Source organism: Eublepharis macularius, chromosome 11 (assembly GCF_028583425.1).
Source record: "Eublepharis macularius isolate TG4126 chromosome 11, MPM_Emac_v1.0, whole genome shotgun sequence".
Lineage (NCBI taxonomy): Eukaryota > Metazoa > Chordata > Lepidosauria > Squamata > Eublepharidae > Eublepharis > Eublepharis macularius.
In genome coordinates this window covers 60,486,940-60,514,193 of record NC_072800.1, presented here as the reverse complement: position 1 = coordinate 60,514,193, position 27,254 = coordinate 60,486,940, and the positions used below count along the sequence as shown (strand labels likewise).

General features: G+C 43.2%; 1 protein-coding gene across 4 annotated transcripts in view; it reads left to right on the top strand.

Moving 5' to 3' along the window:
- Positions 1-27,254, top strand: part of DYNC1I1 (dynein cytoplasmic 1 intermediate chain 1) — a 221,015-nt gene that overhangs the window by 149,189 nt on the left and 44,572 nt on the right. For all 4 annotated transcript variants that reach the window (XM_054991386.1, XM_054991385.1, XM_054991384.1 and 1 more), the window contains 4 exons: positions 2,798-2,944; positions 6,873-6,986; positions 9,111-9,244; positions 11,570-11,714. In XM_054991386.1, the coding sequence (XP_054847361.1) occupies positions 2,798-2,944; positions 6,873-6,986; positions 9,111-9,244; positions 11,570-11,714 (540 nt within the window). The remainder of the gene's footprint in view (positions 1-2,797; positions 2,945-6,872; positions 6,987-9,110; positions 9,245-11,569; positions 11,715-27,254) is intronic.

The following is a 27,254-nucleotide window of genomic DNA, read 5'->3' as shown; positions in this document are numbered from 1 at the left end:
ACAAGAAAGTATGTTGACTTTTCAGCAGAATATAACACAACCAGAATACACTTAATGCACACGGAACTCCCATTGCTACTTATGTCAGGTCAGCGACTCAAACAGATGAGATTCCTTCTCCTTCAGAGCTCTAATCCGTTACATTTATATCATATCCTTCCTTCAAGCAGCTCACAGTAGTGTGCATGATTCGCCCTTCCTTTTAATAGCCCCCCCCCCCCATCACACATGGCTTTTGTCCATGCAGGTCTCAAGATCCCCAACACAGCCTTATTGGTTGTCAATGGATACCCCTCTATTTTCACCGGTTGAAAAGCTTGTGGGATTTGCCTCATTGCCTTAATGAGTGAAGCACCTCTTCCAACGAAATACAGTCCATTTCTGATATGTTTGTAGGCAATGAACTTCTTATCTTCCCTCTGATGGTCACATCAAGGCAGAAAGATGCCCTCATCTGGAGCTGTGGCCAGGTATGATGGAGGGATGCCTAGCTGCTTCCAGCTCCTCTCTCACAATTGGAATTTGAAAGATGACGAGATGGAGCTGGATCCAGGCATGGAGTGGCTGGGCTGTTCTCCCTCCTCCCTCCCTCCCGATGACAATTGGCAGCTATGTCTGTCCTTCATCCCGGTACTACACACATGGATCTCTTACTGAATGTTCTAATCTGCTAATTAAAGTGTGAAAGTGTTTGCATATTTGAATGGTGCAGACACTGGCTGCCATGAAACCGAGATGGCATCCAACTGTTCCAAGGAAATATGAACATGGATCTCAAGAAGACAGAGGCATCCATACAATTCAGTAAACTCTGAATAAGCGTTGCAATGGGGATGCACATCTTTATCAGCTGGGTAAACTGATTTCCCTTGCTAGATTCATGAGTCTCAGGTGCCTTTTCCTCCAAAAGAAGGCCCTGTAAAGGTTCCACTGAACTTCCAGCAGGTTTCTGATAAAGAGACAACTTTATTATTGTGGCTTGAGCAGTCCTATTTTGCTCAAAACATCAGCCCAGCTAACAGCTGGAGACAGCATCCCTTGCTGCAGATATTCATTTTCAAAATCCTGACCCTACTGCCATTCATACATGGTTTGTCATTAGTTCTGAAGCCTGTGGTAGTCTGATTAAAGCGACTCCTTTAGACTATGATATGAAAAGATAATATGTACGATCTGGGCTTGAGGGTTGTTGCAGTGTGTAGAAATGGAATGACAGCTGCACAGTGGCTGATTTTAAGTGCTCTTTGCTGCTGTGCCACTGTCACAATGAGTATGCCTGTAGATACACTTTTGACAAAGGGTCTCCTTTTAAAATGATGAAAACTACATTTTTGATGTTGCACTTGGCCACTGAATAATGATAATACTTCGGCTCTTAGTTGGTAAGGTATTGAAGTAGGACATAATAGCAACCAAGGAGCACATGAAACTTTTTGTGCAGTAAAAAGGGGAGTAGGCAAGTCCGGAAGACTTACACAATCTGCTAAGATTATTTCAGAATACACACACCAGTATTTTTTGTCAGTAACAGTGTAATACTAAGAAGAATTCCAATCTGTTTAGCCCATTGACTTCAACGGCCTCCATTAACAATTGAATGGTTCTTTGCAGTTGATGTACAGATGCAAGCAAATTCATCCTTTGGTGACTGCAGCATCAAATGATGGATTTCATGTGTGAAAGAAACCTGCTCTTGTAGCAGAATGAGGTGGGAGAATGCAGGGATTGCTGTGTGAACTTGCCACTTTATATTGCAGGGGGAGATGAATTAATCACCCTCATTTAGAAAAATTATCGTTAAATGAAAAATTAGCATGCCACAGGGTAAAGGTAAAGGTAGTCCCCTGTGCAAGCACCGAGTCATTACTGACCCATGGGGGGACATCACATCATGACTTTTTCTTGGCAGACTTTTTACAGGGTGGTTTGCCATGGTCTTCCCCAGTCGTCTACACTTTACCCCCAGGAACTTGGGTACTCATTTTACTAACCTCAGAAGGACGGAAGGCTGAGTCAACCTTGAGCCGGCTACCTGAACCTGGCTTCCACCAAGATCAAACTCAGGTTGTGAGCAGAGCTTGGGCTGCAGTACTGCAGCTTACCACTCTGCACCACAGGGCTGTGTAGCATGCCACAGAGGAAGGTTCAGCTTGCCATCAAGTTTTTCATTCACAGAGAGTGTTAACGTTTGGACAGCATTCGAGAAATGTGATTCTCCCCTATTTAGTCTGGAGTGGCAGTCCATTCTGGCACTGCAGGACTCTACCATTACATTCCTTATTCTGCTGCATGTGTAGATCAGCATCACAGGCAGAGCTTCTTGATCACCTGCTTCCCATTTCCAGCACAGTGTTTTTCAATGGAGTCAATCCATTGCCAAGTCTTACATTATGGTGGGAGACTTCCCGCCAGCAACCCCTGCTTTCTGCCACCACTCTATTGGCCAAAAGGAGAAAAAGAAATTGAAAAATTCCCATTGGCATAATGGTGTGACATCACTTCTGTGTTTTACCCCAGAAAAATAGGAATCGCTGGAGACCCTATGGCTTTTTCTGGAAGTGATGGACCACTGTCACGCTGATGGCACTCCCCTCATGTCCCCACCACCCCAGACATCCAGCAGTTGCCATCTAACAACTCTAGTCAATCCATACTTTCATCTTTAAGCCAAGCTCTGAGCATTCAAGTGAAACTGTGCTGCAAACAAGCCCTGTCTTTATAAACAGGAAGCCAAAGATGGTGACTTAATAATGGCTATAAAACCTTTCTGTTGTTGCCTACTGTGTTTCTTTTCCAGTCTTCTGTGATGTCTGTCTGTTTTGCACGGTTTCATCCAAACTTGGTTGTTGGAGGCACTTATTCTGGTCAAATTGTGCTGTGGGATAATCGCAGTCACAGGAGGACACCAGTTCAGCGCACACCTCTTTCTGCTGCTGCTCATACGGTAAGGAGTTTATTGGTCACCTCCTTTTTTAGAAAAGGGAAAAAATAGTAAACAACAGCAGAAGTCATGCAATATATTTAATGATAATGATGATAACTGCACTTATATACAGCTCTTCTAGACAGATTAGTGTCCCACCCAGAGCGGTGAACAAGTTAGTGTTATTATTATCTCTACAATACAGCTGGGGAGCTGGGGCTGAGAGGAGTGGCTTACCCAAGGTCACCTACTGAGTTCATATATTTGCTTAAGCATAAGAAAAGAGCATATAGGGTTGGAGCCAACCAGGTTTTTATGTTGTTCCCAATACGAGACATATGAATGACTCCTTCCCATGTTAATTTTTCAAAGAGAAGGCTTGATAGACTGGGCGATTCTGACCAATTCATGGCCAGTTCAGGCAGCTCGTTTTCAGTCTTGCTGTTGACACAAGTTCGCTTCTTTAGTAAATGCAAGCTGACCCAGTCTTGTGAGTGGCTGAGTGAGAACGTTCCTGACAGCGACTCCTGAAAATTCTTCAAAACCTGTGATCAGAGCTATGTGGATATGTGTTCATCCTGCATCCTTCTGAATGCAATGAGACATGCAGGCCATTTGAAGCACCAACCAGTAACTCAATATTCATTTAAAAAATTTACTTTTTCCGTCTATATTAAAATAAAAATTAACCCCCTTCCTATCCCCAACTACAAAATCTACCAACCACCAGCTACCAAATTTCCTGAGCTTATCCTTTGCCTTGGTGCCAGGATTCATAAGGAAAGGGAGTCCCACCACACATTACTCACTAATTTCCTTTCACACCCACCACACATCTGCATTTGGGATAACAGGAAATTTTAATTAAGGAAAAAAACCCTCCAGCATGATGATTTCATTTCCAAAATAAATAAAAGCAAGATGGCATCTTCTCCTGGGAAAGGAAGGAGCCCAGTGAGATTCTCTGCAAAGTACAGTTGGCGGTTTCCCCCTCTTTCCCTCCCCTGCCTCCCACTCTGCATTTGAAACATCTTTTCCAGTTCTGGAGTGAGACTGATTGCTTACAAAATTGACAGCTGACAGCTCTGATTAAAGCCAGGCACTGCACAGGAAAGTGCTGTGAGAAGAACACTGAGTTGTCCTCATGTGATGGAATGGTGCTCCACCTATTTGAACTTTGCTTGCTTTAGTCTTTGCAATTCCTAGCTCAAGTGCAATCCTAAGCAGGTCTGCTCAGTGGGGTTTACTCCCAGAAAAGTGTTTTTAGCAAAGCACTGTAGATTACCAGGATGTATAAGCACCAAAGGGAGAGGGGCACATGTTCTGTAAAGCTAGTGATGGGCTGACTGGGTTTATTTCATATGCCAGTGTTGACTGTTGGTAAAATAAAGATGTAATAGCATTGGAAGTGCTTAAAATCTATAGCATCAGAATCAACTCACCCACTTAGTACTGTCAGACAGTCCACTTTCATGTGTGCTTTCCCCCCTTGCAGCCAACTATAAATGATATATGAAAATACCAAGAGGAATTTTTGAAATGATTATATAAGTTGCTCTTGCCATATAAGATCTTTAGCCTGGCTGGGCTTACCTTTATCCTATAAGGGATAAAGTCTGTAATTTCCTTTTAGTAGGTCTACTCACATGCAGACAAAGGACTAAAACAATCTTTATGCATTAAGACATTCAAGGATCATTTATTGTTGATTTCCAAGATATAATTGATTACATCAAAAAGTATTCATAGATATGAGTTTGAGTCCAAAATACCTAACTACATTGTGGCTTTCAAATGGGAACAGAGAATACGATGATTGTATTCTGGATAGGGGAAATAGAGAGGACGTAGGTAATGTAAGGATCTAGCCATTCAAAAATTAATTAGAAATACACTGCTCAAGTTTCTGAGATTCCTCTTGTTTAAACAGAGCAGGGTCAGACAAGAATATTTTGGAGCTTTAACCAAACAAAAAAGACTTTTTTTTTAAATGAAAGGGTTTGTTACCTCCAAACCATTCAATCCCTAAAAGCCTACCTGTGATAGATTACTCAGTTTGCTTACCCATTGCCTTACAGTTATGAATATATAGCTTTCAGTAGCACACCTTTCTTTCTAGGGAGAACTAATAGGCTTACTAGTTCTGATAGGATGTTTACATTGGCTTCGATCCTAATTGAAAGGCACATTAGCCAGCATGAAAAGAGGAACAATTTTCACTGATTTTCCCCTCTGTCTTGGTCCCCATGTGCTGTTCTCAACACACAGCCCCCTGATTCACAAGGAAAGGGTTTCAGCAGAAAGTGGGAGGAGGGAAAGTTTGCTTCCAAGGGTTTTCCTCATGCTTGCTTAAAAATTCAACTGAAGCAGTTGTTTTTTTAGAGGTAACATTGGTGATAGTAATCAATATGACCTCAGTTCTAGAAAAGGAACAAAGGATACCAGTTTGGCTACATAAGACATCATGCAAGCTTCAAGGAGATTTTTTTTGGTCTAAAGTTCAGTATGCTCTTTAACACCTTGATATGCCTTTCTGCCACCAAAACAACAATCAACAATTACACACATGAAACTGAAAGGAAGTCAGGCATGCTTGAGGCCTAGCACTTCCCATTGCCCCTGTATCCCCCCCCCCAAATGCCAAACCCATGAGTGTAGGATTAAGTAATAACAGAACTGCACAACATATTAAACTTGGCCCTTCCCACTTTTGTGTATTCCCTAAAAGTCTGCCCAGTTGGGTTTGCCAGCATTTCAGCAAACCTACTCTGGCTCAAAGCTTGACATAACTCCAGGCCATGCCTTGCTTCTCCTTGCCTGCACTAAGGTTGTCCAGAGAGACGCTGCCCACCAACACCATCACTCAACCCCACAGAGTTCAAAAGATAACGCATAGTAATTGCTTTACCTCCATCCCCACAACCATTTAGCCATGAGTTTGGGTATCTTCCCTTCATGCTCAGATGCCTCAGGGTGTTCACCAGTCTAACTTAATAACAAACACCAAACACACCAATCCTGCCAGCCCCAGTTAGGGCATAACTAAGCCTATTTAGCCAACCCCTCTAAAACCATGTGCAGGTTTTTAAAAAAAGCTTTCCTGGCCAATTTGAGAAGAATCAAAAAGAAAAATCCAATTCAGCCCTGAAGTGACTGCTTAGTCTCACATTGTTAAAAAGGGGAGGAAAGCTCAAAAACAAAAATATGAGACAATAGATGGAGTGCTTTAAATTACCCTTTCTTGACCCTCTCCTACTGGTTTCTTTGCCCATGGCAGTTATTATTCTCCTCAATCCACTTTCCTGCTCCCAGAAGGTTGGAGCATCAATTCAAAACATGGCTTCTGAAATTAACTGTTAGTCCATCATAGATTAGCATAACTGTGCAGATTGGTAAAGTTACTTCAGATAAACTAGAGTGAAAATGAGAGAGTAAATTTGGCCCAGGATTAAGGAAAGTTGATGGATGTGTTGCCATTTTTTCCCCACTGGAATGTTTTTGAAAATATGTTGTACGGTGGCCAAACTGTCAATGTTGGTATGGGATTTTTTTTTAAAGCGACAACTGTTTTCTTCAGTGAAGGCTACATATTTTTACCCCATTTGAAGACTTGTCTCTTTCACTAGTACTTTAAAGTATCAAAAAACATTTTACCCTGTGGGTAAAATTTCATCCACTTAATGCAACATTTTCACAGCCACAATCATCTTGGTCAGTTTATGATGGTGTAAAATGAGCCTTTGAAAAAACATTTTTGAATATCTTAATGCACATGCAAGCTTTTGGCAATACAAAGACGTTCCATTCCAGTATGGCAAAAGTAGGAGTTCAGGGCATTGCGTGACAACCAGATCTCCTTTCCAAATAACATTCGTGTCATTTAGAAATTAACTTTTTTCAAAATGCAAGTAGGCACCGTCTGATTTCTGGCACTTTGTGTATTTTCCAGCACCCTGTATACTGCGTCAATGTCGTTGGAACACAGAATGCTCACAACCTCATTACCGTTTCCACAGATGGCAAAATGTGTTCTTGGAGCCTGGATATGCTCTCAACTCCACAGGTGGTTTTGTTTTTACCTACACAAGAAGAAAGTCTTGGGGTTAAAGCTGATCCCTACTTAATGGAACATCGTCCTCGAAAGCCAAAACCTCACATCCTAGATGGACTAAACACCCTGTGGATGCACTTGAAAGAGTGCAGCTTGCTTCCAGCCCTTGGCTCCTCTAAGAGCCAAAACCCATTTCCTCTGCCACAAATCATGTAATTATTGTAATGCGTTAATACGCAGGTCAGTTTCAAGTGAAAATGAAATAATCCACTTTAAAGCACAGGTAATCATATAAGTCATCTGTGGTATAAATCGCGCTTATTCTATGGCATCGTTTAACAAATATAAACTAGGTGGTAGGACAACAGTGGAAGCCATCATAGAAAAAGTAGCTTCTGATTAGCCCTCTGTGACTAAGCTAAGCAAGCAGAGCATATCAAAAGTTAGACAAATATATTATTCATTTAACATTGCTTTTTGTTCCCATGTTCATTATTGGTAAGATTCTCACTTGATTGGGAAAAAAAATAATTAGATTGACAAAACAGTGAAATCCTGAGAAGAATTACACCCTTCTGTTAGTTTCAATAGGCTTAGAAAGGTATAATTCTTCTTAGGATTACACTGCAGATATGCATATGAATAAAACAATAGTTGGGGTGGGAATTCTTTCTTTTTGTGCAGGGGCAGGGCTTTTTTTCAGCAGGAACGTGGTGGAACGGAGTTCCGGAACCTCTTGAAAATGGTCACATGGCTGGTGGCCCCGCCCCCTGATCTCCAGACAGAGGGGAGTTTAGATTGCAGCGCGGAGGGCAATCTAAACTCCCCTCTGTCTGGAGATCAGGGGGCGGAGCCACCAGCCATGTGACCATTTTCTCAGAGGGCAACCCACTGAGTTTCACCACCTCTTTTCCCAGAAAAAAAGCCCTGTGCAGGGGTGTGGCCTTGGTCCAAAAGTCAAGCACCTGCTTTGTGTACAGAAGGTCCTGGGTTCATTCCCCAGAATCTGCACTTTTAAAAATAGTCATGGAGCAGGTAATGTAAATGAGCTCTGATTGAAATCACAGGGAACCCTGCCAGTCAGAGAAGACAACCCTGACCGTGGCAGGTTAATGGTCTGTCTCTCTGTAAGGCAGCTTCATGTGTTTGGATATGGTATCCATATGGTACAACAGATTCCTTCTCAGAACAGGCATGCAGTCTTGTGTATGCAAAAGCAGGAGGAATGTCTTTTCCCAGAAGGCACTGCCAACAATGGATTTGAAAGTACTAATAACTGACTAAATGTTGTGACTGCTATGGAGGCTGGTTAAATTAAACTATGTGCTTACTCTGAGAATTAAAAAAAAAGATAAGCAGTTGCCCAAAGGTTTATGAAGTTAAGGGTTTCTATTTATTTATTTCACATTTTTAACTGCCATTCCACTCAAAGGTCCTCATCCTCAAGACAATTCACAAGTTTGCACACACACAATTACATTATCAAATCAATACAGAATAACATAAAACAGCCTTAAAAAGTACAGTGCTGTCCCAAAATCAATTTGGCTCAGCCTTCTGGATAAGAAAGGTCTCCTTGCCCTGAAGTGGAGGCTCCCTGCTCCCATTTCTAGAATATGAGAGAGCTCCGTTTACGTGTTAGCCATATGAACATGAGAAGGGCTCACTCACACTTAAGATGCTACTACCTTTATATGGTCATTCCAAATGGAATGTTTAAGTAAATTCATGAGGAGAAAGGCTAGTGAAAAATAATTAAACGATGTGTACCCCCACATACATACACACCAAAAATAGTGCTGTAAGAAGCAGTCTTCTCTTCAGCACTCCTAAGGAAATTTTTTTGTCAAATGCTCTTTTACTGCAATCAGGAGTGGGTTGACAAAACAGCTCAGGAATCAGGCCAGCTGAGATGATGCCCTCACACAGGGTTCCTCAGGCTGGGCATGGGGCTAGCAGCAACATAGATTTAGGGGACTAGTAAGTCTATAGTTGCTTGCTTCTGCTCACCAGCAACTTTCTGGAGCAGTGGCCTTTTGGGAACTGGTCCTGCCTGGCAAGTTAAAGGGCCAATTTACCTCTGACTGTCAACTGTTTTGAATATAAGGGACTGAAACACTTGCCATGTTTTGGTAGGAGAGCATGGAGCTGATGTTCAACAAATCCAAGCCAGTAGCGGTTACTGGAATGGCTTTCCCAACTGGAGACGTCAATAACTTTGTGGTTGGGAGTGAAGAGGGCACGGTCTACACAGCGTGTCGTCATGGAAGGTGATTCTTTTTATAACCACACTGTGTTCCTGGCATCTCTTGTACAGGTTGCTATGTACTCTAATTTGACAGAGATTGCACTTAGCCGTATTGGCCCATAGAAGAAAATTTGCACAGCTTGAAAGCTTCTCACAACTTTGTGACAATTTAGTTGATATAATCCTATGGTTGCTTATGAGTTTGCTCTAACTGTCAGAGCATGGTAGAGAGTGAAAAGGTGGATGTTTGAATAGAAAGTTTGTGGCTTTTCAGCAATACAAAGAAAGTAATTGTAGGGAAATCAAATATATGTCCAAGGTTAAGCATATTTTGGAAGTAGGTGTAAAATAAAACCTATGGAACTTACTTCCAAATAAACACCTACCTTTCCTTCACATTTCTATCCTGCTGTTTCTTTAAGGGGCTCAGAGTGGCATGTACCTTCTATTTTATCCTCACAACAACTATGTGAGGTAGGTTGAACTGAGAGAGAGCATCTGGTCAAAGGTAACAGCAGGTATTGGAATCAGTGTATTCTCAATTTTAGCCTATTCTATAGTATGTTATTCTGGCTTTCACATTTAGAAAGGCCACAATCTGATAAACATTCATAGGCATTTGAGAATGGAGAAAGGTGAGAGTTGTTGAGTGACAGCAGAACTGGAATTTGTGCTTGACTGCTGAAAACGGCTTTCCAGTGTTGAGTCCTCCCTCTATTGACATGTTCAGGATCATTCAACAAGTACCGCTGTATTGTACACTTCCCTTCCAAGTTCCCTCCTACTCTGTATAACTGACTGCTGTTGGTGGAGGAGGAGAAACAGACAATATGACAATCTCATGTGAAGTTTGTGTGTAGTTAAAAGTTACAGGGAAAGAGAAGAACTTGACACAAGACTGCCATTTTCAGTGGTAGCTGTATGTCAAATGTAACATCTTGGTCTGAACCACTGAAGGTAAAGAGCTGAATGTGAGATGACTTCCTTTCCTTTCCCATACACTCTTTAAGTACTTCCCTTGGATGCCATTCAGAGGAAGATCAGTTCCTCATGTTTGTTGAAATGAATATGATTATGTTTTAACTATTTCAATGCAGTTGCTTCTTGTAAAAACTTCTTTAAATTCTGAACTTTTCAGTGTGCCTGTTGTGAATTAATGCTATGACTTCACATGTTTCCATACTACATAGTCTTATTTATTATGTTTGTTATATGCAATAATTCAGATACTTCAGTTTGTTATCGTTATATTGCCAGTATTAATTACCTTTCCATTCAGATGCCTGTGTTATTGCCACCTGTGTTAAGAAAGAAGATAGCAAGTATGCAGATGCACTGAATGACAAAACAGTAGAGGGAAGGGCAGAAGATCTCCCTCCCACACAGTGTCTCCTGAGGCATGCGGGTTTATGTCAATTTTTTTGTAAAGCCTGCTTCTCACACACTCACAAAAAGCAACCCAAAATTGACAGGGGCCAAGGCCTGAGCAGATATGAATCTTGAGCTGTACTACTAAAGAGAAACCAATGACCTGCCGCTTGCTTTGCTTCAGCCTCAGAGGACAGTGCATATCCTCTCAGTTCAGTTTTCCCTCCAACCCCAACGCATTTCCCCCTCAAACATTAAGAGAGGAGCAGCTGTAGTAGCAGCTGTCCCATATGCAGCTATGGAATGCCAACAAGACATGGTCTGCAACCCATATGTTCCAGATGAGGGTCTATGTTGGCAGCGATGACAGATTCCCCATGGATACAAGCCTGGTGGATCCTACCAGTGTCCCTGGCATTTGACAGCTTAAGTCATGGAACTGCTGTCATGTAACAAAGAAAATGGGTGGAGAAATAGAAAGATAAAATAAATAAAACTTTTGTTCTTTACATTAGTGTTCTCCTTTTCCCATAAAAACATTATAGGTACATCAGTTAGTGCTTATATAATTCGACAAAAACTATCAAAATATTACTCTAATTGCACCAGCATAAATAGTTTACAGTATACAAGCCAGGCACACCTGTTCTCTGTGTTGTATGTCATAGCATAACTGAGTTAACGGAGCCTAGGCGAAGATGCATAGGATGCTGAATTGATAGTAACCTGGGTTCCTTGTTTCCAAGTCCCAACACTGATATTGTCTTGTAAACTTACAAAGCACCATAGTGTTGGATTGGCTGTAAATGAGGATGAAAGTACATGAATTGCAGCCTTGTGCATAATTGTTAATCTTGAACTTATACATACTGAAGGTGCAATGCAGGATCACTAAGGGAACGGAGACAGCAGCACCCTGGGATAAAGGATATTTTGCGAGTTGGCTCCTTCTTAAATGCTTGCATCTGCTTTTCTGCAGTAAAGCGGGCATCGGTGAAATCTTTGAAGGCCACCAAGGTCCAGTCACTGGAATCAACTGCCACATGGCCGTCGGTCCAATTGACTTCTCCCACCTCTTTGTCACATCATCATTTGACTGGACTGTCAAATTATGGACTACAAAGGTAAGCTGGGAATGAGAAAATTTATTGAACCTCTCCTCCCTCACAGAACTACTTGGGCAAAATGTAATATTGATAACTTGAATTAACCACACTGTTGCTTTGCACTATGAATGGCAATGGAGATCCTTAGATTTCCACGAGCTAATGGCAGTTCTTATGCAGGAATTACGGTGTCATCCTAAGAAGAGTTACACCCTTCCAATCCATTGAAGTTCCCTTCCAAACACAGAGTGGTCATTCATACTGTACTAGATATGCAAGTCCATCTATATGAATGGATTCTTCATAAACATAGGTCTTCTAGAGTCATCTATGCAGCAAACTTAAACTTGGTTTAAACTAGGCCTGTCGTCAGGATGGGTGCCCTGACCCATCTAGGACTATTTTTAAAGGCTTTTAATTTGTGAAGTGGCGGTTCAATTTAAAACTCGTTTTTAGAATAGTAAAGGTCTCATGAGGCACTTTGAAGGCTGACAAATCTATTGAGACATAACCTTTAAGGAACCACAGCCCATTTCCTCAGGTGCATGAAGTGTTACATTTAATGGTCATACACAAATATGCAGCAGCAGGTCAGGAAGAGGCTGGCTAGGACAAACAGAGGCCAGATAGCCCAGTAGTCAAAGAGATATATTTTTTAGACTTTGTTTATATCCTGCCTTTCTCTACAATGGGGACCCAAAGCAACTTACAGCAGTTTCCTCTCCTCCATTTTTTCCTCACAATAAACCTGTGAAGTAGGTTAGGCTGAGAGTATGTGACTGACCCAAGGTCACCCAGCAAGCTTCCATGACAGGGTGGAGAATCGAACATGGGTTGCCCAGATCCTAATCTGTCACTTTAGCCCCTACACAACATTACATTAGTTGTAAAGAAGAGGTGAAAACAAGATCCTATCAAAAGAGTCAATATTTCTGCCCACTGAGAGTAACACTTCTTGAATGAGATGAAGTGTGCTCTGGCCTTCAAACTTATGCCACAATAAATGTAAGGTGCCACACGACTCTCTGTTGTTTTACTGGTCTAGGAGTTGCTGCAGAGCAATCTCACACTGCTTAGTAAGATTGGAAATCTGAAGTTAGACATCGAAGTAATTTTGTCACAGGAAGGAGTTGTGTCATGAGTAGACATGGGCACAAACAAAACAAACAAACATGATGTTTGTTGCTCGTTGCCATCCACAAACAACGAACAACAAACACTGATGAACATGATCCTGTCACGAACATGTTCATTGTTCGTTGTTCATTGTTCGTTGTTCGTTGTTCATGGGGGCCAGCAGGCTCTCCTCCAGCCATCAAGATCCCTACTTCACCACTCCCAGAAACCCTGCCTGAGCAGGCATCAGGAAAGGTACCAATAATAAATAATAGCTTGGCCCCAGAACCTGGCAGCAGCCCTGGAACCCAAAGAGGTAGATCCCTATGCCACCACACACAAAGAAAATTCAAGCTCCAATGCACTCACCCTGTCTCTCTAACAACAGCTGTCTCTCCCTGAAAGCCAGAGCTGGGAGCCCCCCATCCCCCTTGGTCTTTTCCTCTTGTAACAAATTTGGAGCTCCAGTCCACTCTTGGAAGGAAGACCTGCCTATCAAGCTAAATTGGGCTTAGATTTGGGTTTCCCCGACAACAGCAGGAGTTCAGTCAGAGTTCCGACAATCACTGTCTTGAGTTGCCATGGGAATTGATTACAGGTGCCAGACTGTCTGGCTTGATGAACAGCAACAAACAGCAACGAACAAGGCTTGTAACGACCACCTGTTCATTTAGAATGGGGCCTCACGAACAGCATGTTTGCAAACAGCAGATTGGGCTGTTTGTGTTTTTTTTTAGTTCGTATTGCTGTTCATGCCTGTCTCTAGTCATGAGCAGGGCTCTTTCCAGAAGACTCAGGCGTTCCAACGTTACAAAAAGAAGCAGGAAGGAACCATGCTGTAGAGATTGCCACATTGTTAAAAGTCACCCCTGAACAGATCCTGAGAAAGTACTATCTCTGACTCAAGATGTCTTGAAGAGAAGTCATCAGCTTTGAGAATGCAAAGAAATATGCCATCTTTATATAGGTATATATAAAAACAGATTCCCATGAAAACGGAATCATAACTGCCTGCCTCTGTTTTGGAAACTGTGATGTCAGAAATTGCGCGAAAGAGCCACCAGTGTTCTATGAGTGGGGCACTATTTTTAAGACATGGAGAAACTGCCATAATTTAAAAAGTTAGAACTTGCTTGGAAGTATATATCAGTACTAATCTAGCCACAGTTTTTGAAAGACAGATGATTTAGAGCAGGGGCGGTCAAGCTATGGCTCAGGAGCCACACGCAGCTCTTCTAGACATATCATATGGCTCCCAAAGGCCTTTGAGTATTGCCATGGCCATATAGTTTATTTTAGCAGGGGAGGAGGATGAAATAGGCAAGCTTGCAAGCTTCTCCCCTCCACCAGAGGTCACCAGGATAAAAGAGAGAGCAAGAAAGGAGAGCATGTGGCCACATAGTTCAGCAAGGGATCTCACGTCCAGAGGCTCCACGTTCTCGGCTGCAGTGGCGGCAGCAGCAAGAGGTGAACTAGGGATCCAGATGGCTGACCTGCCGAGGCACGCACATGCACTCCTTCCCTTGGCTGGGTGGCTAGGCCAACTGCAGGCAGGCATGGTGCAGGGCTGGCATGATTGAGCCGGACTGGAGACAAGGCCATGGTGCTGGGCCAGGAGGCTGCTGGGAGGTGGGCTGGCAAGGCAAGTGATCCCAATGCTTCCCTCCCTGGCTGTTTAATCAAAGTTTGCAGCATGAATCTTTTGCATAGTGGTTTACACAGGAGGAAGCCCATCTCTCCTGTGAATGAGTGACTTTTGTAATCTCACTTCCAGATCAAAGGTCAAGTGATGGCAGTTCCCAAGCTCCATCTCTTTCCAATGATGTCACTTCTAGCATACTGTACCAAACCCCCACCCCTTTCTGGGCACTCCCCCAAATCCCCCAAATTCCTCTGAAGTCACTTCAATACATCATGTCTTGCAGCTCTCAAACATCTGATGTTTATTCTATGTGGCTCTTATATTAAGCAAGTTTGGCCACCCCTGATCTAGAGGAATGGCTTGTTCACTTCAGGGATGCTGGCTTATTCTAACTGAAGAATGTATAGTTCTGTCACTGAGTCATAAGATCATAGCACATAATGAAAGCAGAGCTGGATGCATAACGAGTCAAGAGATATCCTAGCAGGATGAATCTGCTGAGCCTTATATTTATTTAGGCATTAGTGCTTTGAACATATAAATTGTTTTCTAAAGGCCACCTGTTCATTAATAAACACTAAGGATTATTAACAAATGTTAATATACCGTAATGCCGGAGCTGGTTATCATGTGATCATGCCCAGGGAGAATTATGTAATACCACATGAAGAAAAGCAGGTTTGAGTTTTATCAAAATATCCCATTACTCTGTCATAAATAATCTTAACGATGCCTTCAAAAGGAAAGCAATTGCTAGTAGGGGTAGAATCTACAGGACTGAACAGGATTTTAGTTGCATCTTTTATTGTCATTTTCCACACATTAAAGCTGATGTTGGTGAGTTCTTTCTTAATGAAACATGCTTCCTACTAAGCCTCTTATGGAAAGATACTTCATCAAGGAAGAATTCTTCAGTATCAGTACATATGACCCTGTAGAGTGAAAGAGTATGATGATATCAATTTTAGAAGAGCCGTGAGAATCTCTCCTTAGGGGTTGTCCATTAATACTATTGTTTTAACTTTTGCCTTTCCAACCGTCTCAATTTGTCATTCAGAACATGCACCCCTAATTCTATACCATGACTCATACACCATGGCTCTCTTGGCATATATTTTAATAGCTGTTGGACATTTGATTGGTCAAGAGATGATTTGCATTGCAATCCATAGCAGAATCAATGGGCTTAGAATGGTAGAACTAGGGCTGCCTGCTCTAGTTTGGGAAATTCCTGGAGATTTCAGGGCGGAGCCTGAGGAGGGTGGGGATTGGGGAGGTGAGAGACCTCAGCAGGGTATAATACCATAAATTCCTCCCTTCAAAGCAGCCATTTTATCCTGGGGAACTGATCTCTGTAGCCTGGAGAGCAGTTGTAATTCCAGGAGGTCTCCAGACACCACCTGGAGGTTGGCAATCCTAGGTGCAATGCAATCCTAAACAGATTTACTCAGAATTCAATATTGTCAACTTCTAGTTAAGTATTTTTAAAGCATTACATGTGTTACAACAAAAAGATATTTAAATCATGAAAAGCTTGATATTGATATGTTTGAGTAAACTAAATGAATTATTCATTGCTATGAAACAATGACATTAGCTTTTCAACCAATGTGTTGAATTGTTATAATTTGTAACACTGTTAGATATGTTTTTAAATTAATTTGAAGAGTTCTAGCCCAGTGTTGATTTACCATAACAACATTTTAAAACTAATTAAATTGAAACTGAAATAAAGTAATGACAATTGGTAAATTAAAAGGCTTTTGTGCCAAGTTGGCAGTAGACGAATTCTTCTATTTTTGTTTTATTTCATTTATTTCCTGCATTCATTCAAATTCAAAGTGGCTGGTGAAGATTTCCCGGGAGGCACTGACTAAACCAGACCTGCTTAGCTACAGCATGTTCTCTGGGCCTCAGACCAGTCCCTCACAGCTGCTTTACAGAGTGACAGCCAGATTATATTTATTTATTTACTTACTTCAGTACTTGTACCCTGCTTTTCTCCCAAAAAGGACCCAAAGTGGCTTATATCAGAAAAGTGCTATATAAATAATAATCCAATAAACAACAAACAAAAGAACAAACTATTTCTAAATCTGGAGTTATGGACTGGCTCATTCGATGGAATAGGCTGTGGGCCATGGGCCAAGAACCATTTGCTTCTGGCTATGTCCAAGATTGATAAAATATCTGAAACAGTAAATCCTCAGCAAGATGTATCTGCTATTGATGTCACTTAAAAAAAATTATATCCTGCTCTTCTACCAAGATGCTTATCACATCAGTCTCCCCTGCTCCATTCTATCCTGACAACAACTTTGTGAGGTGAATTAGGCTAAGAGACATGGGCATGAACGGGGGGGAAATTCCGAACACCTTGTTCGTTGTTCATTGCCATCCACGAACAACAAACAATGAACAGAACAGAACATGTCCCCTTAACGAACATGTTCGGTGTTCATGTTCGTGGCGCTTTAAAGATCCCTTTAAGTTATCAGCTGGCAGGTGGCAGGGGAGGATTTCCCCTTGCCACCTGCCAGCTGATAGTTTAAAGGGCCCTTTCCTGCCATGTGCAAGGGGCAAGGCCCTTTAAACACCCCACAACCCCTAGCCCCCACCCCCTGCTCCACCCCAGTGCTGCCAGGCTGCTGCTGCCGGGTGTGACAGGGATGGAGAGAATCTCTCTGTCCCTCTCGCACTTGGTAGCAGCCGGTGCTGCAGGCAGCTTCTGCCCACTGTCAGAGGGACGAGGAGGCTCCACCATGAGGCCGCTTCTGCCCACTGTCAGAGAGATGAGAATCTCCCCGTCCCTCTGACAGTGGGCAGAGCCACTGCCGCTGCGGGGCCGCTTCTGCCCGCTGTTAGAGGCACGAGGAGAGACCCCCCTCATCCCTCTGATAGTGGGCAGAGCCGCCGCCGCTGCAGGGCTGCTTCTGCCCACTGTCAGAGGGACGAGGAAAGACTCCCCTCGTCCCACTGACAGTGAGCAGAGCCACTGCCACTGCAGGGCCGCTTCTGCCTGCTGTCAGAGAGACTAGGAGAATCTCCTCGTCCCTCTGACAGCGGGCAGAGCCGGTGCCGCGGGGCTGCTCCTTCCCGGTGCCAGTGGGATGGAGAGATTCTCTCCGTCCCTCTCGCACCAGGAAAGCCAGCGGCGCCCCCTTTGCTGTCATTTTCTCTTCATGTGTCAAAAACTGTACTGCCTGTTGGAAGCTACTTTGAGGGGTTACAAAACTGACCTTCCCAATGTCCAATACCCACCATATTTGCAGTGGACATAGTCCTCACTGTCCTCTGAAGACCCCAGTTGTCCCAGGACCTAGTCTGACACTCTAACCACTATGCTACCCCAGCTCTCATTTCCTCCTTGTTTCCCTACCTGCATCTTACAGAGCAGACACTCTCTAGTTCCTGCAGCAAGTATGACAGAATTGTGGTCATTATAGGCAGTGAACTGTTTCACTGATGACTGTTTGCATTCCTTTATGTTTGGAGCTGACTGTTCTTTCAACAGGTTGCTAGAAAGTGAAATTCTGCTGTGTTGTCAGGTTTGTCCTTGACACCAGCTGGGCTAATGGGCAAGCTGCCATCAACCCTGCCCTTGCTAACAAATGACATCATAAGGAAAACAGAAAGGTACGGAAGCTAGCTACACAGCGGCAGTTCAGAAATACATAGGTTCCCAACACTGAGTAAGAGCTGGGAGATTTGGGAGGTGGTGCCTGGGGAGGGTGGACTTTGGGGAGGATTAAATACCACAACCAGGTGACACTCTAGGCTGCTTCTCATAATGTCTGTGGTATTTACCATAGAAACAAGGGAAAATTCCTAGAGTGTCATTATAGGGAGGCTATTTTTTTTCTCCTGCTCCTCAATTCCTGAAGGGCAGGAAATTGGGACTGGAAGCTGGTAATTCCCTGCCCAGAGGGTAAGTGGGAGGCCTAAATGTAAGGTTAAATTATGGTTTGCACTAAAGTGGAAATCATTAACTGACTAACCATGTAGGAGCCAGGGGGTGGGGATAGGAACAAGAATGCAAGTGTAGGGCTTGTTCATGTAGTGTGAAACCAGAACTTAGCACTTCATCTGAACAATGTCACAGTCTCATTTTCTGAAGGGTTATTCTCAGGCTTAGTGCAAATTGTACAGATTTAGCACTCAGAGCATGCTGAGGAACAAAAGTGATGTTATAAAACAAATCATTTACATATTCAATTGCTGCATATAAACCCAAATTTACAAGCTGTTACTAATGAACGATCCAGAATTAAAACAGGCTAGATCCATAAGGAAGCAAAGCAGAAGTGGCATAAAGTTTTTTTTTTAAATTCTGCCTTGGATTGAAAACTACACGGCCTGACCTCAGTGAGATTACTGGAATGAGCGTGGGTGGCATGTTCTGGTTTATAAGTTATACACAATTTAGAAAACAAACTTTTTCCCACTTGCTGAATGTACAATACAGTAGAAATACAGGATGAATAAGGTTTTGTAGGGTACCTCAGATGAATTCCTTAAATTTACCCCTAAAACAGAATATAGTCCATATCTTCTCACTCTTAAATGTAAATGTACAACGTTCCTTTCCCATTCCCATAAAAAAATTACAGTGGGGAATAAGGGTACTTCCAGATTTCCTTGCAGTGTGCTGTTCATTGCTTCTTGTACTTGCAGGCCAGACTTCTGCCCCTCCCCCCAATCCGCCAGTCCTTACTGATCTACAGTCTGACAGGAATTAGGAGCCACTAGCCAATGTAGCCAGCATTGCAAGTTTCCTGCATGGATGCCTCAAGGGAAAAGGCTTTTCTCTGAGACACTTTCCAGACATGAGGTGTGTTCTACAGAACTCAATGAAGACTACCGGGAGTTGCGGTTTGAGATTCTCATATTCAGATTTTGAGATAGCCACTGCCTTGATTACCTTTGGCAATTAAGAATCACCTCAAGATGATTATACTAGGAAACAAAAAGTAATTATTTTTCCTCATTTGATATAAAATGACTCACATGCCCAGGGCTCATTTCGAGGGGGAACGCGCTGGAACGCAGTTCCAGCACTTCCCCAAAGAGGTCACATGTCAGGTGGCTCTGCCCACCAGGCTCTCAGCCATTTTGGGCCTCTTTCAGCCTGGATTGGGGCCCAAACAGCCTGGATCGGGCCTCTGACGGGTGGTGGAACACTCTCCTGTTCAGCAGCGGCCCGATCCTGACCATTTTGGGCCCCTTTTTGGCCATTTTCAGCCCCCTTTTGCCTTTTTGGGCCTAATTTCGGCCCTGAATGGCCAGGATTGCGTCCAAAACAGCCAGGATAGGTGATGTCAGGGGGTGTGGCATATGCAAATCAGTTATGCCAATGACACACTTCCGGTGATGGCAAGGCATGTGGCATATGCTAATAGGTTATGCTAATGAGTTCCTCCAGCTCTTTTTCTATGAAATGACCCCTGCACATGCCTATGGGTAATCTAATAAGAACATAAGAAGAGCCATCCAGGATCAGATCAGTGGCCCAACTAGTCCAGCATCCTCTTTTACACAGTGGTCAACCAGCTACCTGGAGGAGCAAAAAACAAGGCATAAAAGTGAAGGCCTTCCAGTGATGTTGCTTCCTTCAGCATTTTACTGCTTCTGGATAGGGAGGTTCTCTTTACTCCCATGGCTAGTAGCCATTGATTGACCTATCATCCATGAATCTGTCTAATCTCCTTTAAAAAGAAGTATGTTATTTTGTCCCTCCTGAAATCTATTACCTATCAACTTCATTGAATGCTGCTGAGTTCTAGTATTATGGAGGAGGGATAAAAAACACTCTCTATGTGAGGGGGGGAAAGCACTGACTGCCATATACAAAATTTTATTAACCTCTAACATGTCTCTCCCCTCCACTGCCCCGTCATCTCTTTTCTAAACAGAAAAAAATCTCAGATGCTTCTGCCTTTCCTCATAGGAAAGGGGCTCCTGTCCTTTCGTCATCTCGGTTGCCCTCCTTTGTACTTTTTCCAGCTCTGCAATATCCTCTTTGAGATGTGATAACAAGAACTAGGCACAGCATTCCTAATGAAGCCACACCATAGATCTATAGGGGGCACTATAATATTGGCAATTTTATTTTCAGCTCTTTTCCTAATAATCTCCTAATAATAAATCCCCATAATAGAGTCTCCTTTGTTTCTCTCACTGCTGCTGCATACTTAGACATTTTCATATTATAACTATTCACTATGACCCAAGATCTTTTCTTGTTCTATGGTATATTATCTTGCCCTTCATTTGCCATATTGTTGCCCACTCACTCAATTAAGAGAGATCCTCTTGAAGCCCTCCACAATGTATTATTGGCAAACCTGGGCACTATACAGGTGTGGCCTTAACTAATGGGTAACAGAGGCAGCTCCCCTGGTTCCTGTGTTTTTTGGGGGGGGGGGAATCCCCTGACTACTCATAGCTACATCCCCTGACAAGGGGGTGGAGCAGATTCCTGCCATTGCCACTCACACCTATCCTATCAGGGACTTGGGCAGCTTGCTCACTGCAACAGCCACTTGTGCCCACTCTGTCCAAGGCTCAGGTAGCTGGCCTCTGGCAATGGCTCCCATCCTTCTCATATGGAGAGTCTCAGCAGCGGAAGAGGAAGGCAGCAGTGATTCTGGGGCCCCATCCTGGACTTTTTACCCAGGACCCCAGAATCACTAAGACCACCCCTGCCACTACACCAGTGGTGCCCATAACTGCCCACCAACATATTTCCTGGTGTTCATCAAGTGTTTTTAGAAAGTGGATGGGGTCAGGAGGAACTTTTTCCCAGCAAGTCTTCTGATTGGCCTCTGGAGATTTGACTGACTGTGCAGATTTAAAAAAAAAAACATTGGTTCAGTAGCAGCTGCCACTACAGCACAAGGATCTCCACTGTGCGAATGAAGATAAGCTGCAGCCATTTTGTGGCAGTCATTTAGTTGCTGCACCCATCATGCTGTGTCAGAATTCAAAGGTCCCCAGGGGCTCAGAAAGGTTGGGGACCCCCACACTACACTGTTCACCCTTGTTTCCAGATCTTTTATGAGCAGATTAAATACCACCAGTGAAAACTGTTATGGGCTAGTAACTTCGAGGGACCTATTTTCAAGCCTTCCCTTATTTGCTTAATCTTCCGCCTCCTCTATGGCAGGCACAGTTGTATTACTATCCTAAGGTCTTCTTTAAATTAGTCCCAGCAAAGAGAATAATTTATCTTCTGGAAAACATTGCTACTGCATATATTATCGCATAAAACTGTATAAATGAGAAATGAATAAATCATTTCAAGAAGGCTACAGATTCTTCAGTAAGTAGCATAGTGGGTTAACATGGGAATCTTTCTGTCCGTTGTATGTGTTCAGCTTTTTGGGTTTTGTCCAGAAGCAAAGCAATGAATGAATTTTCTTCAGAGCTCATTTTGTTGTCAAAAAGCCAAACTGACTCAGAGGAATGGGTGGAGCTGCTTGTTCAGACAGGATTTTTACTTTTTGCCCTTTACCTCTGGAGCCAGAGGTCTGGCTCCCATCCAGATGTATGAGGAGAAGATTATGGTCTTTCTCTAGGTAATTTGAAGGAGCAAAACCCAAGTTGAGTCAGGTGATCTCAAGCCTGTGCTGAGTTTTTCCATAATGTTTCTCTTGTTTTTGCTTATCTATTTTACTGTAACCACAAAGGAAAAAAAACAGACTTCAGGAGTTTTGGTGTATGTGTCAATTGCATAATTCTTCACAGATGATAAACTATATGAACAAATAAATTATATAATTGTGCTTAGCCAAAATAGGGTGGGGGTGGTTATAAATCTTTTCACCCTTTTGCAAAAATCATCCTCCCTTTCTGGTGAATTTTTCTTTACAAAAATGCTAGCTGTTGTTTGCAAGGAGGCTGGTTTCAAGAGTTGGGGTGAGAGGGAACGCATCTCCATTGCTCAGGAAACCTGAACCATGTTCTTCTGCCCTGATCCAATTGGGATCAATAGGGATATTCTGTTTTGATTTGGAAATCCCCGTTTCTGACATGGTCTGTCAACACTTGGAACAAAATTGCAGACATCCCCCTGCCCTTCCTGGCCATTGCAGAACAATTATCCTTAGATTGTTTAATTACTAGAATGATTACCACTGAAACTGACACCTGTTTTTGTATTCTTGGTATTAAAATGTTGTAAAAGTGGTATAATGGCATTTAAAAATGCCATAAAAGAAACATACACATTTGGAACAAAATGAAATGCTCACAGTGCCAACATATGAGAAGAAAAAATGGGGAAAGGGTGCATTTGGCCATCATTAGTACTTAATTAGTTGTGGACAGGTCTGTGTGATGAGATGTGCATAAGAATGTACAAGCAAAGCAACACAGCTGGTGGACAACATCTGTGTTCAACTGAACATTGGATGCAAATGTCATCCATAGCATTAGTTGGTGTCCATGGAATGGACATCTCCAATCTCATGCTGCAAAAACTATCCACAACTAGAGCTGGATCAGGGTGCCAAGTATTGTCACAAGCCGTTGGCGTTGATTAAACTGCCAGCACAGTGGGGCGAAAGAGAAAGCTTTGGCCAATTGTTAGGGCTACACAGATGTGTTCCTTCTCCCACCTCCCTTGCAAGCAGCAGCCAGTTGGCCGCATAGTGACTGTAAATCAGCAGAAACAAATATGTGTAAAATTGGAAGACAGGCTTGGGGGGGCATTTATACACCTTCTGAAACAGAAAGTTCCATAGCAAATATTGAACCACAAGATAAAGCGTGGTGCTGATAGGTAACATAAAAATGGAATATATCAATAGGTTTACTCATTTTTTATAATCTAGAGAGACCAAGTTCTCTGCTGAATATACGTTTGCTGAAATGTTCTTTTTAGACAAAAGTAACAGAGTATCATGCTGAAGATTTAGCCTGCAGCTAAATTCTGTAATTCTAAAAAACCTTATTCTGGAGAAGTCCTTTGAAGTTTATGTGCTCTTCTGCAGTTAGTGGCTAGGGGCTTGCAGACAGAGTCTATATGTTTGCATTGTAGGTCACCTGCCTGCAATGCTGGCATAATGTCTCTGCAATGTCTGTACAACCCCATGACTGGCTGTGTTGCTCGGACACCCTATGTAATAAGCTTGACTTTAATTTTTTATTTGCTGGTACAAGTCGTTACATTTTCCCCCATTGTATATTTGTTGCTGGGCTTGTATCTCACCTTTCTCCAATTCCAAGGTCCACAGACTATGACCAGAGCAGGTGACAATAAGACTAAAAACATAATAAAGCATGCAAGCCAATGATACAAACCAAAGATATAATACAAATAATAAAATCGCAACACAATTAAAAAATGCCAGCCACCTCTTTTGAAATGAGAATGTCTCAAACCATTCTCCTTCTGTCCAAATAACCCTCTTTAGGGAGTGAGAGACTGCCGCTGAAAAGGCTTGACTGCATATCCACGTCAGTCTAACGTCCAACCTCAGAGGCCCAGGAGGCAAGTTTGGTCTAGGAAAGCAAAGACAGTGGTGGGATTCATGCGGAAGCAGATGTTATCTTAAGTATTCTGGGCCCAAGTTTAAGTTTTAAGAAAACTTATCAGGACTAAACAAAACTGCCACCTCCTGCCCATTCTTGGGGAGGGGCCATGGCTCAGCGGCAGAGCATCTGCTGTGCATGCAGAATATCCTAAGTTCAATTCCCAGCATCTCTACTTAAAAAGGACTTCATAGTAGGTGATATGAAAGCCTCTGCCTGAGACCCTGGACCGCCACTACCAGAGGAGACATTTCTGACTTTGATGGACCAGTGATCTGTCTCAGTAGCCCCTCTATACATGACCCTTCTGCGCACTGACTGAATGCGCATGTGGAGGGGTAGTGGGCATGAATGCCCTGACTCGACTTCCTCCTCAGCATGCTGCAAATGCAGAGCGGAAGTCTCTGCGTCCTCTCCCTCCCTGAGATTGGGGATGCTGCTTTCTGAATGTTGCTGACCACAGGGAGGGAGCATATATGTGGACACGTCCTCCGCATATGGATGCCACGCTCATGAGTCAGTAATCATACAGAGGCAGGGGTGGGGCCAGCGTGCTTGTGCTTGTACTCCATCTGTACACATTCAGTCTACATACAGAGTAGTGTATACAGGGCAGCTTCATATGTGACCACCATTTAGGAAAATCAGATGGCAACCCCACCTGCTGTTTTTTGAATATCATCAATAATAATAGTAATAGCAACAACAGCAACACAAACAACAATAATAATGATGGTAGGGGCGGCGCTGGCAGTGGAAGTGGCACATTTCATTTCTTCCATTGTGGAAATCCAAGGTGGCTTTCATTGGGTTCCAGCCAAGCATTGACTGGACCCAGAGCTGCTTAGCTTAAATAAAGTTGCTTCATCACATACCTTCAGAAGAGACTCCACACCAACCCTGTGAAGTACTCGATTTCCTTTGCCCTTTTGTTGGTCTTGCTTTTTTCTTTTATTCCCCTCTTGTATCTCCCTTTCAAATGTGTCACTTTTTGTAACATGTGCCTTTATAATAAACCAAACTAAGTCTCATGAAGGTCTGCTAACACAGCCCTAGATCAGCCCTCTCCTTCCCCAGAGTATCCCCAGAGCCTGTCTTCCAAGACCCTGACCTCAGTTGCTTTGAGCAACCAGTGGGCTTCTCTTCAAGTGTTGAAGCCACCCTTCAGTCAGGGAGGCATGTAACAGTGCCGCTTAAATCCCAGAGCCTTCCATTTATCTTCTGTTGGCAGCCCTTGAAATGACCAGTTCTCTCAGCTGTTGAGACAAAATTAAACATTTTGTAATGTCAGGGTAAAAAAAAAAAAATCAAAATCTTACATATGAAGTGGGGTCTCCTTGACAATCAGTAGCATACATGTCTGTGATTGATGACCCGTGAAATCTCCACAGGCCTCCCAGTTTTAACAGCTGCAATGACTAATCCTGGTTGCTCAAGAAAACAGGGACGTTGCCTTGAGTCATATTAGATACTCCATTCCTATGCATGGTACCTACCAAATGGCAATTAAAAAGAGGCTGCAGAGAAGCAAGGAGAAGCAAGCTTATTGCTGAAGTGGGGCTGGTTGTGCTTCAGTGAATTTGGTTCATTCTATTAAACAAAGAAAGAAAAATCAAAACTGTTAGATAGACAGGTAGTAGTCCCCCCCCCCACATATTTATATATATATCATTGTGGATCATGTTCTGTATGATGTCTGACTACTTTGCATATTTGCTTTTGTTTAAGAGCTCTTTACTGTTTCTTATTTTAAGTGACATAATGCAGCCTAAATGGGTTTACTTGAGATTAAAAGAGTACTGGGCAAATATATGGAAGATGGCAACAACATTCGATTTATATACCGCCCTTCAGAACAACTGAACACCCACTCAAAGCAGTTTACAAAGTATGTTTTTATTATTAACCCCACAACAATAACCCTGTGAGGTGGTGGGGCTGAGAGAGCTCCGAGAAGCTGTGACTGACCCAAGGTCATCCAGCTGACTTCAAGTGGAGGAGTGGGGAATCAAACCCGGTTCTCCAGATTAGAGTCCTGCACTCTTAACCACTACACCAAACTGGCTGTGGCTGGGTCAAAAAAAAAAAAGCGGAATCCTACCCATCAGCTATTCATCTGGGTAGGAAGGAGTGGGTGAACTGACTCCAACTCCCTCCGTCCCTTCTGGAAAGTTCTGTACTCGATTCAGCCTTCTAAGAAGCTCTAGGTATGTGCTAGGTATGTATCCCCCCAGCTGCTGCAGCGGGATCGAAAATAGTAGCGGCTCGTGAGGGGTGCAATGGGAAGAATTCAGTTGAGCAGCAATGGTGGGACTGCAAGACCTGACAGCCTTCTGGCTGGCATAAAAAGCATCTGCAAGCCAGCAGCATCCATTAGTGGTTAATTATGGCTTAGGCCTGCACTGAACACTGATATTCAGAAAGCAACTCTGTACCTGCCTGATGCCTGACCTACAAGCTTCCTTGATGTCTTAGGTACTGCTTTGCAATGCTGCATATAATGCAGTGGGGTGCCTTTGGTTGCAAAACTGCACTTGACTCTAGGGTTACCCTCCTCCAGGTAGAGCCTGGAATTCTCCCAGCATTGCAAGTTATCTCCAAACTACAATCAGTTCCTCTGGAGGAAACAGTAGCTTTAGAGGGCAGACTCTATGGTGTCATATCCCCACTGAGCTCTGTCTCCTCTCTAAACTCTTCCATCCCCTGGTACTGCCCTCAAATCTCCAGGAATGTCCCAAGCCAGACTTGCCAACCCTACCACCAGGAGAACTGATCTCTGTCATCTGGGGATCAATAGTAATTCCAGAACTCCAGGGGCCACCTTGAGGTTGGTACCCCTTGCTCTGGGCGATGCCTGCCTAGCATGTTCTTGTCCTTGGACTCCCTAGGCAGCTGGCAGTTAGAGCAAGGAGGGAGGGGGGAAGCCATCCAGAAGCTGCCACCATTTGAAACAGGAAGCTCACCGAACGGAACAGTTGCCCTACGCTAGTTGTCCTGTTCCTAAGTTCTTTTGGAATTGTGGAACACAGACAGGGACATAGCACAGAAAGCAGATGTACTAAAGGAGAACATGATGGCAGGTGAGAGATCGCAAGACTTATTTCATTTCTTAATGTTGGTACTAAAAAGCGAATGATCAGGGCTAGGCCAGAACCATTTATTGCCCAGAACCATTTAATGCCTGAGGCTAACATTGGTGTAGGTGAACTAATGCAAAAGGAGAACACATTCCAAACATGTGCTGTGTACCATTTCCTGGCCAGGGA